Genomic DNA, 21,453 nt, shown 5'->3' with positions numbered 1-21,453 from the left:
TCCGGCTAATTCTTGTTTACTCAGGGGTTTTTTTTTACACAAAGGGTTTGAACACAATGAGCCCTCTGGTTTAAAAAGACCAGGTTATTTTGCATGTTGGAATGTGGCAACAGGTCATTATGAATGACTGAAATACTCTAAAACTAGAAAAATCTGCCTCTTTCAGTGAGACAGTTCTTTTTGTGACACAAAGTAGCTCCAGTTAAATCAACAATCTGTAGAATATCTAGAAAGTTAAAGCTGAATCATGATTACAAATTGCTACTGATTCAGAATAAAAATAATAAAACAGCTCAATGTTACCTCAGAGTGACCAAAAGTCTGAGCACACTTTTGTACAGACATATTTTGGTTATTTCCCTATATTTACATGCCAAAACATAACCATGATTACCTATGCAATGTACAACATTACCATAAATACAATATTTATTATTTACAATAAATACACATTAGTTAGTTTACAGTAACACATTATTGTACAAGAAACAACAGTGCTGGAATATTCAGCCACATTGACATTTTGTTTACACAAATTAAACGAATCATTTAACAAGAATAAACATCCATGTTGGATTGTGACAATATCTGAATGCTGTGGTTGAGTTTGTATTTCAGCACATCTTAAAAAAATAAACATTGTTCTCATTACAAACAGAGCCCGCATCATGAATTAAAGCAATAGTTCAAATCTTTTGAACTGGGGTTCTGCAGAAAGGTTAAGACAAAATAATGTTTTAGCTGTTGTAGGAAGCTCTTTAAATTACTTCAGTTTGGAGAAATTGTTTAATTGTGACCAAATTGATGAGCTGATGGCTCGTCCGAGTGGGGCCAAGACCAAAGTGGATTGCCGCTGTCTTAAAAGACCTCTAACCTCAAAAATATCATAGTGGTTAATGCAGATGTAATTTTGCACATTTAATAATCAATCCGGTTGAGATTAAACTCTATTTCTCCAAACTGAGGTCAAAGAGTTATCTACAACAAGTCAGATATTAACTGTTCATAACCTCATAACACAACCCTCTGTCAAGAATTCTGAACTTTCCCTCTAAAGATGTGTTCCGACACATGGATCAGATGCAGTCTTACAGTACAAGACGACAAATATCAAAGAGCCTCTTCTTTTTCTCTTAATGTTAAGTGTTTTCTTTTTGTGTTTCAGAAATCGCTTTGCTTCTTCACAGCACGTCGGTGGTTTTACTCCACTGCAACAAAGGTTCATGCTCTGTGGTGGTCAACATCACTGGCAGCCACACTCATCCACAACCATGTCTTCGTGGTGTCGTAGGAGCATCTCTCCGTTCTCGTAGTACAGCATGCTGAGCGGGCTCATTTTGGTCGGAGCGCAGCATGGCGTCACCACTCGCTCAGGATGGTAATGTTTCAGCAGACTCTTGAAAAAGGAGAGACAAAAAAGGAGATTTAGGGGCTTTACAACGTTAGGTCGTTTCTGTAGAGAAAGAGTGGGGCAGCAGTAATTAATGTTCTTTTCCAAAAGAGGACTTTATAAACAACCAAGAGAATTTAAATGAGTCAGAAAAAAGAAGTCCTAGAAGACAACAATATTAATTTTCCTTTTAGAAAAATACTTAAATATAATATTTAAAACCTTGTTGTTGTTGTTTTTACAATTGTGCTGTTTTAGGTGTGACAGTTGGTTCATGTTTTTAGTTTAGTTTTACATAATCAACCATTTTGCTGCATTCTGATCTTTTCAGATTTAATGCAAATGCAAACTACTCAACCACCACCTATCAGTGATTACTCCAGGTCAAGATCAGCATCTCCTGATTTGTGTCACACAGGGGTGAAACTGTGTCAACACAGGAACACGTTAGTGAGTGTACTTAAGCTGATGAAGTGACTGATTTTGTTAACCACTGATCTATTTTATATTAAAGTCTGTAACAAGCTAAACAAACAGGAACTTTCCCACATTTCGTCAAGTTACAACCACAAACTTGAAAGTGTTTTACAGGAGTCTTATGTTATAGACCAATATAAAGTACTGCATGATCACAAAGTGAAAGAAACACGAAACATGGTTTTCCAAATTTTTTATAAATAAAAATCTGTTTTTCTTTGTGTGTATCCGCATTCCTGACGGGGACGGTGTCTTCAAAGTGATGTCTAGAATTCATTTTCTGCCACTCATAGAATTTTGCATTTAGGCCAGAAAGTTGAATTTTGGTCCACATCTTTGCTGCAAACAGGACCTCCTAAGGCTTTCTTCTTGCCACTCTTTTGTAAAGACTAGAATTGTTGAGTGCATGAGTAATAGTTGTCCTGTGGACAGATTGTCCAACATGAGCTGGGGATCTCTGCAGCACCTCCAGAGGTATCATGGGCTTCTTGGCTGCTTCTCATCTGTCAATTTAGGTGGACATTCAGGTCTTAGAAGGTTCCTTAGTGTCCCTTGGTCTTCATGATGCTGTTTATTCACTAATGTTCTGAAACAAACCTCCGAGGCCTTCACAGAGCAGCTGGATTTATACTGAGATTAAATTATGCACAGGTGGACTCTTTGTAATAATTAGGTGGCTTCTAAAGACAACTGGTTGCTCTAGATTTTAGTTATGGGTATCAGAGTAAAGGGGGGTGAATATAAATGCATGTCACGCTTTTTAGGATTTTATTTATAAAACATTTTCAAACCCATGTATTATTTTCCTTCCACTTCACAATCATGTGCTGCTTTGTGTAAGTCTAGCACATAAAATTCCAGTAAAATATTTTGGAGTTTGTGTTTTGTAACGTGACAAAATCTGGTATAGTTCGAGGGGTGTGAATACTTTTCCGAGGCACTGTAAATACATAGGTGCAATAATTACCTGCATATAAGCGTGATTGGTCGGATTTAGGTCTTCTCCCAGAGGACCAGTGCAGGAACCTTCACAGCGGTAGGCATTGTATTTTTTGGGAAAGATGATCCAGGAAGCCCAGCCGATTAGCTTGAAATCAACTTCGAGGTCCACTCTGCGACAGGCGGGCTTTCCCCCCCCTCTCTTGAACACCTGCGGGCTTCTTAATGTTTGTTCCCTGTGGCCTCGTTTGCTCCTTCGCCTCCTGGGCCAGTTGACCCTTTTGATTTCAGCGGGGGACAAGAACTTGGATTGTTCAGCTGTGTGGAGCAGGCTTGCTTTGGCCCTCGACTTCTCGTCGGATCCCGTGTGCGAGAAGACGACCAGCAAGGCCTGGTCACTCACATTCTGAGGCTCTCTGGAGCTCGCAACAAAAACAGGCTGATCGGGAACAGACAGACCTATCGTTTTCTTTATCACTGCCCGTCTTGATACAACTTTGTTTCGAATTCTTGTTGATTTTTGCCGAAGCCAGCCCAAGAGCGGGCTGGTCATGTTGAACACCTTCCAGCTGTGGGACGAAGTGACCAAAGACGACTCAGTGAGCAGCCCCACCGGGTCGTGCTCCAGGTGACACACCTCCACAGTCATGTTCGAAGCATTTTGCGACAGAGGAAGCCTGATTCTCAGCTCTGCTGCTTGGATGTGTTTGTCAGTCAGCAGGACGTGCAGGTCAAAAGTGGCCACCCAGCGCTCGTGTTTGTATGTCAAACCTGGCATTGTAAAAAACACAAATATTAGCACAAACTAAATCCACATACTATCAAAATAAGTTGTCGATTACAGGAAATAGGCCTAAATTAAAATTATGATTGTGTCTACCTGAGGTTCAAATTAAGGCCAAAGGGATAGAAGTGGCCCTCTACCATCTTTAGATAAAAGCAAATCAGCTTTTTATAATGAAACTTGAGAAAAGTGCAGCCTAAAACTACTAAAAAATATATAATGAGCCTAAACTTTTCCTTAACCCATCAGTGAGAATATTCTATTTTTATCTCCCTTTGCCAAAAGGTGAAAGCAGATGATAAAGTTTTTATAGTGTGTGGGTTTGTTACTGCAAATACTTCACAAACTGAAGGACAAATTTTAATGAAACTTGCAGAAAGTAATCACTGATACCTCTACAGCTGATTAACATTAAGAGTCAGCCTAATTCAAGAAGGCTGTTGCAGCTAAGTTAACTTAAAAAAACACTAAAATGGCTATAATTCAGTCAATTTTACAGATTTTACAGATATCGTGCTAAAACGTCTTATGGTAGTAGCTGAGAGTCATTCATAACATGAGCCTGACATCTCATGAGATTAAAAATAAAGTCATGCACGATGTTTGAGCAAGACGGCTACAACTATATTATTTCTCAACACAATATGATCTTAGTTTAAAGCTCTGGCATGAAAAGTGGCGAGCTATATGCGGTCGTCAAAGCAATGCCAGACCATTAGTTTTCTGTTGGTATTGATCCTTACAACTAACTTCATGTAACTGGGAATTAATAGTAACTGCAAAAATCAAAGCAGATTTAATCTGATTTTGTTAGTCACATAACAGCCCGTTCTCCCATCTCTGCTAAAGGCTATGATTCAGTAATCAGGTGTTGGGACTGAACCATTTGCTTTAATCTTTGTTATTGTCTTTGGCACTGTCCTGTTGAATTTGATCAAAAGTCCAATTCTTCCTAACTAATAATCCACTCAAATCGAGCTGAAACCAATCGTTTAACTCCTTCCCTGTCTGCTTTCTGCACACCCTCAGTCAGACAAGTGGCTCTAACTGGGACACCTTAGAGCAGGGATGTGAAATTGGATTCCGCAGCTGCAGGGATGCTTGTCGCCTACTTGTGCCACCAGTAAATCCCGAGCTCTAATCTAATCAGACCAAGTGTGAAAAAGAACTAAAGGGAAGTTGTTGATTTGACCTAACAAGAGATTTGTATGGGGAGGAGGGGAGGGGGGTATGTCTGGCGAGGTGCCCAATAAACATCACCTATTTTGGAAGAAGAAGAAGAGGAAGAAAAGGAGGTTTGCTTTGAGATTTATAGACAGAAAAGCGGCATTTTCACACGCTGATCCCTGAATTCACGCCCTGAAAGGGATGTGGATTGAAGCCTCTGCAGGTCGTCTGGCAAACAGTGACAGGACAGCAAAAAAAGGTCTAACATCACGGAGTTAGACACGCACGTCATTTATAGTTAAAACAATAACTATCCAGATCAATTTTTTTTGTTGCAAAGAAATAAACCAGATCTTACTTTTCGCCATCAAGCTCTTCACCGTATCCGCGCGCTTTGACGCGTCTCGCCCCAGGTCGTCCAGGCGCCTGGAGAAGTTGGACTTGAAGTTCCTGTAAAGGTGCATCATGTAGAACGGCAGGTGCTGGCGGTGGCCGCCGGCTCGCTCCGCGGCGGGCAGGCGTCGCGGGGACCTCAGCCAGCCTCCGTCTCCGTGGTGGGCCAGCAGCACCAGGATCAGCGCGGCGTGCAGCGCGGATCCCAGGGGAGCTCCGAGTGAGCGCGTCATGCCTTCACGACCACATTCCTCCACCGGGGAGACGAAGGGCTGGCCCCCGTCCCGTATATATACGCACCCTCACCCACCCCACTGCCATGTTTGACACGTTGCTGAGAACATTATAGAGAACTGACGTGCGTCCGCGCGGCTTGTTACCTGACAGCTCATCAGCCCATTCAGTTGGTAATGACGCGCCTGGGTTTGCAGGTTTGCGCCGCGTCCTGCTCCAGAAGCCCCACTCCACATCCCTGGAGGAATCGTTTCTGCTATTTGTTTTAAACTAATTGTTAGACTTTCCCTGTAATGCAGTCTATTAAATGGCAGATAAAATGAACAATGATAGAAAGGCAAAACCACGTTACTCTGCAGCCAGTATAAAACAAACTACGATGACATTTGGTGCACAAAAAAGGCCTAACATTCCTCAAAGGAATGCATATCGCCCGCCACCTTCCATGCCATAGTTCAGAGTTTGTGTTGCTACTACCACATCAAATATTAGCCTAATGACAGCAATTTTGACTGAATTACAGTCATTGACTCCAAAAGTTAATCAGTTGTAGATATACATCCAATAATTATTACTTGAACGTTTCATTAAAACCAAACTATTGGTTCATGCTGGCAGATACAGGAAAACACATAGACGAAGGGAAAAACATTTTCGTCCGCCTTCGCGGGCGACGTGTAACTCTTTTACTAATGGATCTTACAAGCTGCAACACTGTTGCTGGTTGAGAGTCATTTTATAACCCTCAAATGACCTAATTTGCTTGCCTCTTTAATATGGTAGTCTGAATCTGCTGTGGTTGGTAGAAAAAAAGAAACAATTTACTAAATTTCCTCCCAAAAAGTCAAGACATGAAAAAAAAAAAAGCATGATAATAAATATCAGGACTGCGTTAGCCACATCACTTTATCAGATGTATCGTTTAACACTACTGATGAACTTTAGGCTATTTATTTAGTTCAAGAATATCTTATATAACTGAACCGGAAGTTGCAAATATGCGCATTTAGTTCACGATGATTTAGTAGATTAGCTTGACAGAAACATTTATAAAGAGAAAAGATGAAAACAGATAGGAGTGGTTTAAGCATAAAACGAGATAAAATCAGTGGAAACATTATTTTGGCCTCCACAGCAGCAGGGGTAAAATTAAACCGGAAACAAACACTCTAATCTCTGTTTCATTTCACCTAAATTTATTATTTTTCGTTTTTCGTTTTTTCTTATTTTGACCTGCCGAGAGCCTCTGTGGATGCCCGCGGTCTGCGCATGCGCCGTCCGCCTGTATCCGCACAGCAGCAGAATCCTTTTCCTTAAATTCCCGAAGGAACACAGATTAAAAAAGAAAGAAAGAAATTATCAGTGTTTGGGCTTATTTTCTTCCCCTTTTGCTAATGCAAACGGGGAACTGTCCGCCTGAAAGCCATCCTTCAGGAAAGTCAAACCGAGCTTTTTCAACCCGTTTTTCTCAAGACCTTTTTTCCGCCGACCGTGTGCTGAAATGGTGAGTCGCCTTTTAAAAGTTTACGGACTCTTTGCTGCAATGGCAGCCAAAAAAAGTGTATTTTCAGTCCTTGTGTTGGGTGCCGAGACGTCCCCCGAGTCATAAACCTTTACTGTGCGTGCCTTTTGTTTGTTTTTACGCAAAAACTAAAGCAGCAAAGCGTGTTTTGATGATGCTTCGTACTGCTTGAGCGTGTGCTTGATGGAGCATACATGTGCTTGGCACCCCCCGCCCCCCCACTTCACTCTGCAGTTCATGCCTAATCTGTACAGAGGACTGCATGTGATGATGTTACAGGCACAGAATGATGCAAAGTTCACTTTGATTTTTTAATTTTTTTGTCCAAATGCATAACAAATAAACGACTAATTGTTTTTTTTATTTCCTTTCAATCTAAACCAAGGGTGTCCAATCCAGGTCCTGGAGGGACTCTGCCCTGCATGTTTTTGTTGTTTCTCTGCTTCAATCTGATTTGAATTTATGTGTGATTAACAGGCTTCTGCAGAACTTATAGACCTGCTGTAGGAGTAAATCAACCATTGAATCAGGTGTGTTGGAGCAGGGAAACAACGAAAACATCCCAGGGTAGTGGCCCTTGAGGTCCACGATTGGACACCACTGATCTAAACCAACAAATGAACACATTCACCTGCAAAAATAGTCCCACAACTACTTGTCTGCCTTACAATGACAGTCCATTTAAGTAATAAAGTGTTTGATAATCAGTTTTGGAGTCATAAAAAGTGTACAAGTTACTCTCCAAAACAGAAAAAAAGTCTAAAATAAATACACAAGCCATGGTAATGTACTTTTAAATCGTATTAAAGTTTGACTACATTGACATATTTTACTGTTTTGTTTCAAAAAGTCAAAAATACTTTAATAACAAACATATGATTTCATCCACTGATTGGTAGAAAAAAAAAGTTTTGTTTTCCTCTTCAAAAATTTTATTCTCTGCATTACAGTATGTTTTAGTCATGTTTTAGTAATCTAGTTGAAATCTGTCCTAAAGTTTTTTTTTTTTTTTTAATCATAGTCATATTTGTCTATACGTATTGATGAAATGCGACAGTGTAAGTCTGAGAAGTCTCTAAGACAAATCACATGACGTCCTTTGATGCATTGTATTTGAGGCCCCAGGTTGTTTCGTTCGGCCTCTCCAGCTGGGCCCAATCGCCTCTCTGGAAATATCACTTTACCTTAACGTCCAGGGGGGAGGGCAGAAACTGTCAGATCAAACCGTGAAAATCACAATTAATCAAGAGTGAGTGCACGAAACCGCTCGGTGAATGAGCGGCTGGCTGATAAACCACTGAGCTAAACGGTTGGTTTGCCTTGATAAACGGGCCTGAAAGTAAAGGTTTACTCATCCTCCCTTCCCCCAGGTGGAGCTTTAAAAGTGGAAGATTTTCTGTTGTGATAACAGGTTTACTATTAAAGGGATAGTCTGTTCATTTTTGAAGCGATGTTCTGTCAAATAGTTATGAATAGTTACATCAGTCATAGATTGTGGTGTTTGGAGAAAAGGGCGCAAGACTTTGTCCAGGCTAGGGTAATGTCGAGCTAAACAATATATATTAAATGTCATACTGGTGTAAAACCTACATTAGCTAATATATTACCTCAGTAATTTTGCATGACACTGTTTGTTTATTTTGTTGATGTCCTCTCAGCCGAACAACTTCTGTGTTGCTATGTAAATGTCAGTGTGCCGAGGCTGCTGAATGTGTTAGTTCACCGGGAGTTGAGTAAACCTTTGACTCTAGATGTGCTGATCAGGCAGACAGATACATCCAGCAGAATCAGCAGCAACAACATGATATACATACATGGTTTACTCTCGGCACACATGCATTCGTGTAATAACGCGGACGTTGTTTGGTTGGGGAAAACAAGTGACCAACTAAAGTACCGGCGTCGGACAAAAGTGGAGACGTTTAATATTAGCTAATGTAGCATTCTTTCACACAGCTGTGTCGTTTCTGAGAAAGAAGTTGTTTTATAATCCTGAAAAACAATAAAAAGCTAGCCATTAGCCTAGCCTGGACAAAAACGTTTGCCCTTTTCTCCATGCACCATTCTCTGACATCACAGTACTGACTATTGATAACTACTTGGCAGAAAAATGACCAGACTATATCTCTTTAGGTGTTTGGTTATAATTGGTTGGGAAGTGGCAAACTTCAAACAGGCTCAGTTAGCCTCATGGGTTCTGTCAGAACTGTAACTTTTGCTGAATTGACAAAGGCCTGAGTTGTCATAATTTATTCTGATTCATGTGAGTCTTGTGCCTGAATGCAGTGGACACTTTTTACCACAAGGTGTCATATTTGATTGACAGACCTTAGTGGGATATTTTTTAGAGCTCTAAGAGAATCTATGGTTGAATTCTTTTTTTTTTTTTTTTTTGTTTAGGAGCATAGGTCCAATGTTGTGTTTTCAAGATAACAATTGTTGAAATAACAAAAATTCTGATTTGGTTTTAATGTTTTGTTTTGTGAAAAAAAAAATACTATGGAAACATCTATCTGTCCATCAATTTTCTTTAACTGCTTCTCCTTTCTGGGTTGTGGGGAGCTGGTGCCTGTCTCCAGCAGTCCCCTGTGTTAGAGGCGGGGGACACTTTGGACAGGTCGTAAGTCCATCACAGGGCCACGTAGAGACAAACAAGACAAACAACCATTCATGCACTCACTCACACCTAGGGACAATATAGAGTTACCAATAAACTTAACATGCATGTTTTTGGTCTGTGGGAGAAAACCTGAGTACCCAAAGTAAACCCATGCATGTACGTGGGGGAACATGTAAACTCTACCCAGAAAGGCCTCAGGCTGAGAGGCGATCCTGCAACCGCAGTAATCCTTACTCACACGAGTGCTTCTAATGTGTACTTTTGTCCCCTTTGTTGTCTCCTCCTTACCTTCTACTGCTACAAGGTACTTTAAAATATTATTTTTTTGGGGGTAAGACAGAGACCAGGCCTGAGAGGGGTTTTGAACACGACAAGTAACATCTGGAACTTTAGGCTGAAAGGATGTTTTACTTAATCTGTCAAAAAGCATCCCTTTTTAAAAAAAATATGGAAGGAAGTGAAGCTGTCAGGGTTGGGTTCTGTGCCATTTCATGGAGCTACTACTATAGTTTGAGCAACATTTCACACCTTTGTCTTGGTAGGTTACATTTTGCACTTCTAAATTCTTTCCAGCAGCCCAAATCTTCATTTCTTACTTTTTGCTCCCCAGACTGATTCATTCATGTTCTGAGGTTGGCGGGCCACGGGAGGGTTTAGTTTCACAATTATGGTGTTGCAAAGAACTTCAGTTTTGGCCTGCTTCACTTCAGGAAGGAAGGAACAGGTGTGGCAGCAGTAGATTTTTTTTTTTTTTTTTGACAAGCATATCTTGAAAATTGCTTGCCACTTTTTGCAAATGAGCCTAAAATGTAGACTTTTTCCTTTTTAAAGATCAATGATTTCCTTCTTCGGAGAATATCCTCAAGCAGGCTCTCAGAAGATAATCACAATGTTTACTTGTTTGACTTTCGCTGTAAAAATACTTTAATGCTTAAGTATTTTAGCCAAGTCTGTAATAGTTTACTATCAACAGCATCAAAGTTGAAGAGATAATGTTTTAGTCTGTATGTTTTGGTAAATTTGGCAGATATTAGGCTAACTTTTGGTGTAGTAGTAGCTAAGAGCCATTCACAACACATACTCTGAGCGCTAACAGATCTGTTCGTTAGAGAGAGAAGGAAAGCTAGGTCTTCAGTAAGTCTCTGCAGATATTTTGCGACATTGGCTGGTCTGGTGTTAAGCAGTACATCACACAACAATTTTCAGCCGAAGCTTGGGTTTAAATCTAAGTATTTGACCAGCTGTAAGCCTGTTTGCCTAAAACATGGCACGTGTTAACTGCTAATGAATGGAGTAATTAGAGCATTGTAGTGAATTAGGCTTATGTGATGTCATTTGTGTGCAGTTGTTAGGGATTGTCAACGAACTGACAAGTTCACATTACACCATGTCAGTGATGGTTAACCGCTCCAAGTCAGAGTAATGCGACTGATAAGTGAGGGTTTCATGTGTTTGATGCAGCTGTTAAAAGAGTTGCCATGTGTGGAAAAAAAAATTGCACTGCCAGGAGGGGGGCTCTGGTGATTGGATAGTGAACAAGATGATGAGTAAGCCTCTCTGGACCCGCCTCCACATCCTCTTATACTCCTGCCATGCACGAGCGGCTTTGCAACTCATGCACAGGGCATGCATTAAGAAAAAGGTAACAGACAGCATACCTTAACAGGTCAGAGAGTTGTGGCTCCCCTCTCTGTTCTCGCCTGCTGAGTGGGATCCGTCCTCACTGAAGGACGCGCCCATTGACTTGCTTTATAAGGACGTGCTAATGATGCGAGACTGCCGCCTGCTGTAAGTTTGATCAGCAGGCAGAGACAGATTGCCTCACAGATCAGAGAGATGCCAGCGAGGATGTGTGACTGAGACCGGTTGTTTGCAGAAGAGCTGTCAGTTTTTTTTTTTTGTCAACCCACTATTTTCTGTTTTGCATTGCCTCCGATACTTGTACACCTATTGGATGGTGGACTGAACAGCTGAATGCCAGGTATCGTTCTAATACTTCTCTGTGTTTTGATGCTGGACTCTTGTTTTTGCTTGCTAAGCGTGTCATCAAATGCCACAAATTATTAGTATTTTTTTATCCCCAGAACAGACTTAATCATTTCACATTGGATGTTCACATAAATATGTGCTGTCCTGATTTATTTCCTGTGCAAGATAATGGCACCCTACATCAACTTAAAAACTGCTGCTGTTCAGTTAGAAGTTTGAGGTTGCACAAGTTTTACCACTTCAGTCTGAAAGGCAAGTGAAAGAAACTGTGGTGACAAATCCGTGTAAAATCTCTCTGTGCAAAATGCAGAGAGGAGATTGTTTTTTTTTTTTTTGAAGGGCGTGACATCAAAACTCTGTCAGTTGGCCTGGCGACGCTCAGGGTGTTGTGGTCGGACACCAGGGTTTAGAAAAAAAACGAAAGCCGCAGTGCTGCAGCCTTGAAATCATAGAGGGATAAAATTACCATCCCGACATGGAATAAATTATAGGGAGGCTTTTAAATATAGAATCGCTCACCCTTTTTAGCATTTTGGTGTCATTTTGTGATGAAACCAGGAATGTGGAAGGAAATTTTTTTTTTGTCTCATTTGTCACTTATTATAAAATTAAAGGCCAACCAGCCCTTGAAGGAATGCATATCGCCTGTTGCCTTTCATTCCAGAGTTTTAGACTGAGATCATCTTATGTTGAGAAATGACGAAGTTATAGCCATTTTGGTCCAAGCTTGAAATTACCGTTATGTGCTACGTCATATGGTATTGTGAGATGTCATGATCAGAGTAGGTGAGGTGAATGACTCTCAGCTACTACCACACCAAGTTTCAGCTCAATATCTGTAAAACTGACCAAGTTATAGTTGGCCATTTAGCTGTGGTGGCCATCTTCAATGGGGTTGATTCAAGAGCCAATCAGTTACAGCTGTAAATCCAATGATTTCTGAAAGTTACATTACAATCCATCCACTGGTTCATGAGATATTTTGCTAACACTAAAGACAATCGTACACACAAACACAAACAAAAGCATAATTATGCTTTCACCTTTGGCGGCGAGTGAGTAACAGAAAACATTCCAAAAAGCTCTTAATTGTTTGTTGGTGCACGAAATGTGCTCCTGCAGTGCAACATTAGTTTTACATCTTTTGATCAGATTTACATTGTTGAACTAATGCGTCGCCCAGCTTCCCTCTGGCCACAGACGCCTTCCAAGCATGATTGCCATTTATTGTGGACCAAAGCAAAACATCACAGCTGCGAGCTGATACAAATTCACAATGAGGTTTTTAGAACACCGACAACAAAAGGTTTTTCTGGAGAGGAAGCAATGAGCTAATCTTCAGGCAGAAGTGATATTTAGCTCAGGCACTTGCAATGTCCTGTAGAATTATGGCCGTGTGTAACCCTTAACCTCATTGGGCATGTGTGTGTGCAGCTGCAGAGAGGAAGCTTCAGAGAGTACATTTCCTGTTGAGGTGTGCTTATATTTCCTCTCACTTGGTTGCAAACTGAAGGGTTTTCTTGATTTTTTTTTTCTATTTGCAAAATACCAAATGCTTTTTGCACATACATTTCTTTGCATGCCTACTTAAATTTTAAGGTGTACCTTGTGATGTATTTTTCTTCGGTTTTGCTCTGGTTTTGTGCAGCTAACAGGGTTTAAGGTTTAAACATTGTCAGACTGAACAAGTGGCTTCCTTGGAGACCAGCGGGATCCTTGAATCCAATGGGAAATGTTGCCAAACAAGCAATCTGTGTAGAGTTTGGAGTCTTTTGTGTGTGTTTTGTTTTCTTTTGTTTTGGGTTTTTTTTTTTTTTGCAACCACAATTGTGGCTGTCCTCCCACACTTGATATGGGATGTGGTGTTGAAAGATCTTCTATGTGTTATGGAGTGAAACAGATCTCTCTCAAACCGCTGCATCTCTCTTTGAATGAAAAGTGCTCTGCATCCTTCCTCGGGGCCACCAACAGATGCATCCTGCAGCTGCAAGCTCCTTCCTGTCTGCACCCAGACCCCCCTTTTGTCTGAAGACGTTGCTACAGCAAAGTTGGAACACCGGCTGAATTTTAATGGTTCGAGCCTGAATGGAGTGAGGCTGGTTGGCTGGCAAGGGGTTCTATTTTCCAAGGTTTTAGTCTGACTGTCACCTCTATTTTTCATTATTAGGGCCTCTTGTGCAAACGTTGAGCTGCTCTTTACAGTCTCAAACAAATCTTGTTTTTTTTTATTCATTTTGTTTGTTCCTGTTCTATTTTTCCCCTGTTGCCAGAGAACTTTTTGCTTTGTGTTGTTCAGCACTACTACCGCTGACATGTGGGATAAACAGACTCTCTGATGAGCTGCCATTATTGGCCCTTCAGGAGGATGTTTATGACTGAGGGCTATTTCTACTCAGGCCTCCGCCCCGGCTGCCTGCCTGTTAGACCAGGTCTGCTGAAATCAGTGTTGCTGAGGAGTTAGTAGCTTTTGTGTGTAGCAGGAACTTCCGTGCCAAGACATGTGTGCACCACGGTCTCACTGCAGAGCTGACAGCGTTTAAGGTAAGGCAGATAGAAGGCTCTCTGATCTCCTAGTTTCAGTCAGAAAGTTGTTTTATGTTCTGGAGCATCAGTAATGTGACATTTCCTCTGCATGCCTGATAAACTGTTAAGCACCAGGAACACACCTTGTTTTACAAACAGCCTCATAGTAAAAGCCATCAAAAACACTTCTGTGTGGAGGGTTTAACAAAAAGTTGTCAGATGTTTTATCATTTCCATTGAGGTTCTGAAACATTCATAGCATGAAAGTGTTGAAGAGCAAAATAAACCTACAAAATAAATGTTTTTAAAGTAACAAAGATTGAATCAACTCTTTGCTTGGAATCTGACAAGATTCATTTTAAGTTTAAATGAGAATTTAGAGAGATTCAGAAAACATTTTAAAATCTTTAATGTCTCTTGTTATTCTTATGTCTCAACATTCTCAGTGGTTTATTTTCAGATTTATAAATATAAAAGGTACAACAAAATATTTTATAAACACCAAACAGGTTTTAATGAACCCTTCAGAAAGTAATCACTGCTGACATTTTCAACTGCTTAAAGTTTCAACTTAATTCAAGATGGCCGCTGCTGCAGGAGTCTGTAACTCAGTCAATTTTACAGATATTGATCTCCCACTTATACTCTGAAATCTAACTTAACGCTAGATCTGTGTTTAAAACTTTTCCAATAACTATAGGATTCAACTCTGTCTCTCAGCAAATTATTTCAGGAACCACTGGATGGATTTTAATGAAACTGTCAGCCAATTGACCTTAGAAAACACAAAAATGGCTATAACACTGTAGTGAATTTTCCAAAATAATGGTGGAATAAAGAACTTAAACAAGGGAATTGTATTTTGTGTGGATTTATCATTTGTTATAGGAATACAATTCCTGAAATGAGGTTGTAGTGGAAGTAAAATGCAAGACGTGGAGAATAAATTTACATGAGGGATTGTGATTTGTGCGTATTTAAAACTATGAGCAAATCAGCTTCCAGGAAACGCCTGTAATCTGAGCGTTGATGAACCGCAGAACCAATCGCTGAAGAGTGGTTCCGTGACTCGTAGTTGCCCGATTGCCCAGTTTAGGAGCCAAAACATAAAGACCTCCATGGTTCAGTAGTCAAAATGAAATGTCCTTATTTGTAAGTAGTCATAATACTCTTTTTATCCAAAAATATAAAATGTTCTTTTGCAACCAGTCATAACATGATATAAGTTTGCCTAAACAATACACTTAATTTTAGAGAGATTGAGCTAAAGATTGCTGTGGTGGTAGTAGTTGACCATCATCTCCAAGACGTACTACAAGGGCAACACATTGCACAAGATCTTTGCTTAAAACCTTGGCATGAACTGTTGTACTCAACCCTGTTTGTCTGTTAGCAAAATATCTCATGAGCCACTGGGCGGATTTCAATAAAACTCAGAAAGTAAGTCAGTAATAATAATGTTTGAAGTCAACCCAATTTAAGATGGAGCCAACATAAAAATGGCTATACCTCAGAAAAATCTGTAGATAATGAGTGAAAAATTGGGTGTGGTAGTAGCTGAGCATCATTCCTAACATATACTCCAAATGCTAATAGATGTTGTGAGGTATTGCCATATTAGATATTATTTTTGAATCATTATTTTGGGTGATGAGAAGAGAAATTTAGTCTGAATTTGCCTTACTTTTGATTGCAGCTTGACTGATACCTACAATATAAAATCATTCTATTAATGCTATCATTAATAGATCTGACAAAAAAAATAAAGAAACTGTTTGGTCTTCTTTGTGCTCTGTCCCTGAGAAGAGCAGCACAACTTTTGCCATCTGGTCGCCAGATGTACGACAGCTTCCCCCCGGTCCCCTCCGTGGAGACAAAAGTTTGCATGAATCTACTTCCCAACATCAGACAGGAGATAGAACGCAGTAGAGGAGGAAGCTGTCTGAAAACTGGAGGGTTCTTTTTTTTTTGTTTTTTGTTTTCGTGAATGCCAAGCGGTCCGGCACTCTGATTTCCCGCGAGGGGTGTTTCCCACCGTCGTCGGGGGGGTGGGTGACGGAATTCCAGAGAGGAGGATTTCTTTTTTAGATGTATTGCCAAGTTCTCACACTCTCCTCGGACCATGGCGGAAAACAAGCACCAAACAAATGGATCTGGGAGTACAGAACGTCTTTTATCTCATTCGTAAGATGTCATATTTTAGTAGATTGTTGCTCTTTAAAGTTTTTTTTTTGTTGTTGTTGTTTTTCTTTTGGTGGCCACAGAACTATGGCAACACAGATGGTTTTGGTATGTGGTGCAGACGGAAATAGATTTGGGCAGCCGAAGCAAAGTTTTCTTTAAAACTTGGCTGTCTTTTATTGAACTTGGGTAGCAGTTTAGCCTCTTTTTGCTTTTAAAATATTCAACATATTGTCTAAAATTGTGATGCTTTTAAACTGCAGACAATTTAAACTGTATATTGGGAACTTTTTAAAGCGTGAACAGGAGACGAAATAACAAATCGATGTTCTGTCTTGCTACTTGTGAGAGGAGAATCTCTATTGACTCAAAAAGCCTTTCTGAGTACAAGGTTGATCTGCCCACTCACCTCCAGACGCAACAACTAGGAGAGTAGCTGTGACTCACCCTGCACTTTTCACTTTGCACAACAAATGTATTCAGAAGCGCTTTGAGCTCAGACGGTTAAAGTCAACCATTTCATTCATCTGAACTGTGTGACATCAAGTAGATTTTGATGTTAAAACGATTGTGTGCTTTTTCAGCATGACTGTATGGAATTTAGGTTGCTTTTCTGAGTATAGTTTACACTTTTGCAAACGGTTTGTGTATTTTGCTGCCTATTTCTGTTTGCGCTTGTAGCTTCCTAACCGGCTAGAATAGATGTTTAGGAGCAGCGTCACTCCAGACTGTTAGGTTGTCAAAGGGGCTGTTTGTTTATCTGCAGAGCTCTGCGAAAAGCTCAGTGTTTACTCAGATTAGAAGAGATTTGGATGAAACATGTGGCTGGCACGTGCGGGCCTCTGCGTCAAGTTTAATGGTTAAAATATACCTATTGTTTTACTCAAGTCAATGCAGAATGAAGTCATGTAGTTAAGTTAATGATCTTTGTAAGTTCTAAACCTAAAGAGGACATGTTTTCCTAATATTCACAAACTTGTGCTTAATTTTACCATGTGAACAAATATTTAGTGCTTAAGTCTGGTATGCAAAGGGCTGAATAGTAAAAAAAAAATGCAGTTTGGTAGCTTTGAATTGCTGCAGACAGAATAAAAGAAGACATTCCTTCCCACAGCAGTAGCTTATAAAATGAGTCTGAAACAATTTGTTCTGTTTTTGCAGATTTTTTTTCACATTGTTTTTCTCTACTGCAACACTATATTTTTCTTTTTTATGATTGAACTTAAAACAAATTTATTAGGTAGTTTTTAAAAGGGTTTGTTTAAAAATGTTATGACAGGAGCCAGGAGTCTCCTTAACTGCCACTGCTGTGTTTAAACAAATTTAAACTTACTAATTACCTCATTATCTATCTATCTATATATATATATATATATATACACACACACACACTTTAACACTTCCATTTTGTATTTATAGTTTACTTTTGCTTTTTCTTGGCTGTTCAATGGAATCAGGCAACAAAAACAGTATGCTTCATAAGAGTCATTCTCACTTTTTACCACAACTCTTTAAAGCTCAATTTTCTTGGTTTCCATGCTCACAAATCCAACCCTCTTTATCAAGTGGTGCAGACAAACACAATTACAAATCCTTCAAGTATGAAAAGTTACTCTTCATCTCCACAAAATCTACATATGTACATATGTTTTGGTTTGTGACCATTTGCTTGGACATCAAATGGTGTTTCTAGTCTCCGTTTTAAGTCATGCCAATATTTTTTGTACTTTCATACATAGACATCAGTTTAAAAAAACTTATCAGTCTTCTTATTTACCTTGTGTTAAGACAAGTCTCTTATCTTATTTCTGAGGTTTTGCATCCTTTAATTCCTCTCTTTGCAGCTTATTTCTTCCTACTAGTAATGATAACAGAGGAGAAAGTTGAAGAAAACTCGCATTTGGCAATTTAGAAAAAAAAACCGATGGCTTCAGAATCTATAATTAAATGTGATGTTATTTTAATGTGATGCTTATATCTTGTTGTACAACCTTGGTTGTATTTCTGTTAAGAGCATGGGTAGCATTTCTGACAAGTTTAGCTACTTTTATTTCAGTTTGGCAGGTTGGATTAATGTTTCACACCTGCTTTAAACTTCACAGATATTAAATAAACTTCAGCAAAGATAAACCTGTGTGTCCGTTTTAAAAACTTTGCTGCAAAGAAACTAGACGAGCTAATAATATTGTTAACGTTTGTTCCAACTATCCTGGCAAATTGTTATGACAGAGCTAAATGAAAATTTGTTTTGTCCTTTAAGTATCACGGATATCTGTGCAAAATCATACAAGAATTTTAAAAGTTTTTTTGCTAAATTTCTGTATTGCTAAGCTGCAAACAGAACCAGCCTTTGTTTAAATTTGAAAAATTTCTTCTTTTTTTTTGCGTGAATGTGATTTCATTTTTTTCTCACAGTGTGAAACCTTTACACATTTCTTAAATTCACATCATTGTTGATGTGTGAGACATTCCTCCACGTGTCTTTTTACACCTTAAAGCTGTTTTTGAGTGTTTTCACACTCCGAATATACAGATAGTAGGTGTTGCCGCTGCGTGCATACTTTTGGGTTTCTGTGCGAGTGCGTTTTTCCTGTTTCTGAGACCACTGCGATGTCATTCACAGCAGCTTGTGGAGCATGGGTACAACTGCCAGCGCTGCACCCCAGCCTGTTTATGTAGCGTCGCCGCTTGAGAGTGTCCATGGCAACGGGATGGCTGACAGCAGGCAGTCTTTTAGCATGAGCCCCTTCCCTACAGTCAGCATCCACAACAGCAAGGCCAAGTCCATTATCACCAACAAAGTTGCGCCGGTCGTCATCACGTAAGTTCCTCCTCCAATCTGCGTTCTCACAGTTTGGTGTTAATTCTTTTTGATCACTGCCGTAACAACCCCCTCAACTTTTAGGTGAAATGTTTGCCTCTTTTATCATCTCTTTTCTCACTTCAGGCTGTGCAAACAGTAGCTGGTAATTGAACTGACTTTTTCTTTTTTATTTTTTTAAAGATACAATTGCAGACAAGAATTCCAGATTCACGATGACATCCTGAAAGCCAACTACAAAGTTGGCCGGATATCGGACTCTATGCCCGAGCACTACCTCGTGAAGGTGAGAGCAAATCACAATCTTATTCAGTTCTGACAAAGCACCACCGTTTCGCAGAAAGTTGCGGAGTCAACTCACCTATCTTTATGTTGGCTCTTTTCACGTCTACGTGTCCAAATGGCAGAGCAGTGCTGGAACATTGTCATGCGCTATTTTATGATCAGAGGCAGCCATTGAAACAGAACAGTTGTCACCCCCCTATTGAGACTTTGATCTGCTCTTTCACCTCTGCTGTGATAGTTTAAACATTAGGGTTAACCCACAGCTTCTGTTTATAGCTTTGAGAAGGTCAGGTTATCTTTACCCAAGAACATGTCTATAAAAAGCATATTTTCCTTTTTGTTTTGACCACATCATACTAACTAAGCAGTTGTTTCCACTCAAAGCTTTGTTTTACTGTTACACTGATCGAAAGGTTTGTTTCAAATCTGCTTCAGTTTGGTCATTTCAGTAGAAGTGACTGGAACCCACTAATTTGACTATTAGTTGCAGAAATGCAGACAATTCAACTCACTTACCAAGACTACCATGCCATTAGGTGACTTAGCCTTTTGCCATTCCAGGGAAATTGGCCTAAAAGGTCTTTCTATAACATTTCCAAAGTAAACTAAAACCTATTGTAGAACTATATGTAGTCAGTGCATAATTATGTTATTTTTTAATGATTACCTAATAATTTTACTTCCCAGTGGGTTACTCTTCAGTATTACAGAAATTTAAACACACTGGAAAAACATCTATAGATTACTATTAGCTGAAAATCATTGCTAAGATGAAAATCACAATCAGCCCTTTTCTAAATGTTATAACAGCTCATTAAAATGTTTTACATGTCTTTTTTTAATCATGTCTGGGCGCTAATCAGAAATGACACCAGATGGCCCACACAAATGGCTCTTCTGTCTGATATTTCTTCTGCCCAGACATCATTGTCACAATGAGTGCATGGCTCCAATAGGTCTTAAAGTGTACAGCTAATTTTTTTTTTTTTTTTTTGTCACTTGTCCTATTTTTTTAACCTAAAAACATCAGAAAAACTACAGCTTGAGCGCACACAAAACACCCAGATGACTCACTGCATCCTTTTTAGTTTATGCATGGCTTTCTTTAATGGACTTTAAAAGCAACAGATGGACACAATATATCATTCTGTTAAAAAATAAGATGGCCTGTTTGATATCAGAGTCCTCAAAGAGGTTATTTACAGCTGGCTTGAGGTATAAGAGGCAGAAAAAGGGCGTGCACTTTTTTCCAGCACATTCTTATTGGATATAAGAGCCTGCAGATACAACATAAACTATGATCTTCAGTAAGATATCATAAATGAGGCAATATGCTGTGTTTTGAAATCGCTGGGTCAATAATGTGTATGCTGGATGTAAAACTGCTTGGCCAGGACCCTTCTCATTAAAGATGGACAATTTCTTTGTGAAAAATATTGGTTAATAGATGCCCAGAAGCCTTTGTAAATGAGTGACTTCAGTTTTGTAATCTTGTTTTTATTGTTATTGACATGATTGTACCCATGTAGTCGTTGTATCATTAGCTTTTTACCAGTCTGTTGTGTGCAGACGTTTTAAGTGTATGCTTTGTACAGCAAAGTGTGCACAGTAAAAATGACAAACGAGATTTAATGTGTTTAAACAACAGAGTAACTGGACTGTTTCTGATGTATGAGTTTCAAACAGAAAAATCAGGTTCATGATCTTGTAAACTGAAATAAAAAAAAAACAAAACAACTTAAATGTAAAATTCTAGCGGTGAATCGAAGAGTTCACATGTACGCAAAGAGTAAAATGTCAGGATCATACTCTTGGATAAAATCAGATGATTGTTCATGTGTCTGCAGGGGGAGTACTTCATGGTTCAGGATGTGTACAGCAAAGCAGATGTCCTTAACACCACGAGCAGCTATGGAGCGCCCAATTTCCGCCAAGTGAAGGGGTCCTACCCGCTGTACGGGATGGGTCAGCCCAGCCTCAATGGTTTCAAACAGGTTCTGCAGAAACTCCAAGCACAAGGACAAGAGGTTAAATTCTTTTATTCACTTGGGTCAAACAAGAGCTTTTGACTTCAAATCTTAACGCAAATAGTTAAGCTCTTTAAAAAATCTTTTTTCCCCTGTGTTTT

General features: G+C 39.5%; 2 protein-coding genes across 8 annotated transcripts in view; one reads left to right on the top strand and one right to left on the bottom strand.

Moving 5' to 3' along the window:
- Positions 1-70: 70 nt before the first annotated feature.
- On the bottom strand, positions 71-5,896 carry ndr2 (nodal-related 2). Its single transcript, XM_017436061.3, has 3 exons — positions 5,116-5,896; positions 2,835-3,577; positions 71-1,396 (listed from the first exon to the last, which is right to left on the bottom strand). The coding sequence occupies exons 1-3, from the start codon at positions 5,381-5,383 to the stop codon at positions 1,244-1,246; spliced, it is 1,164 nt and encodes a 387-aa protein (XP_017291550.1). The 5' UTR covers positions 5,384-5,896; the 3' UTR covers positions 71-1,243.
- A 760-nt stretch (positions 5,897-6,656) lies between these two features.
- Positions 6,657-21,453, top strand: part of pald1a (phosphatase domain containing paladin 1a) — a 47,826-nt gene continuing 33,029 nt past the window's right edge. Inside the window, exons 1-4 of one of the 7 annotated variants that reach the window (XM_017438946.3) lie at positions 6,657-6,888; positions 18,843-19,040; positions 19,224-19,326; positions 21,173-21,352. In XM_017438946.3, the coding sequence (XP_017294435.1) occupies positions 6,779-6,888; positions 18,843-19,040; positions 19,224-19,326; positions 21,173-21,352 (591 nt within the window). In that variant the 5' untranslated portion in view covers positions 6,657-6,778. Of the gene's footprint in view, positions 6,889-11,136; positions 11,508-13,935; positions 14,057-15,957; positions 16,223-18,842; positions 19,041-19,223; positions 19,327-21,172; positions 21,353-21,453 lie in introns of those variants that run through there. The other 6 variants (XM_017438954.3, XM_017438995.3, XM_017438980.3 and 3 more) reach the window with 6 other exon arrangements.

The sequence above is a fragment of the Kryptolebias marmoratus genome, linkage group LG17 (genome assembly GCF_001649575.2).
Source record: "Kryptolebias marmoratus isolate JLee-2015 linkage group LG17, ASM164957v2, whole genome shotgun sequence".
In the NCBI taxonomy this organism is placed as follows: domain Eukaryota; kingdom Metazoa; phylum Chordata; class Actinopteri; order Cyprinodontiformes; family Rivulidae; genus Kryptolebias; species Kryptolebias marmoratus.
The sequence above is the reverse complement of the archived record's forward strand: the minus strand, read 5'-3'. Positions and strand labels throughout refer to the sequence as shown.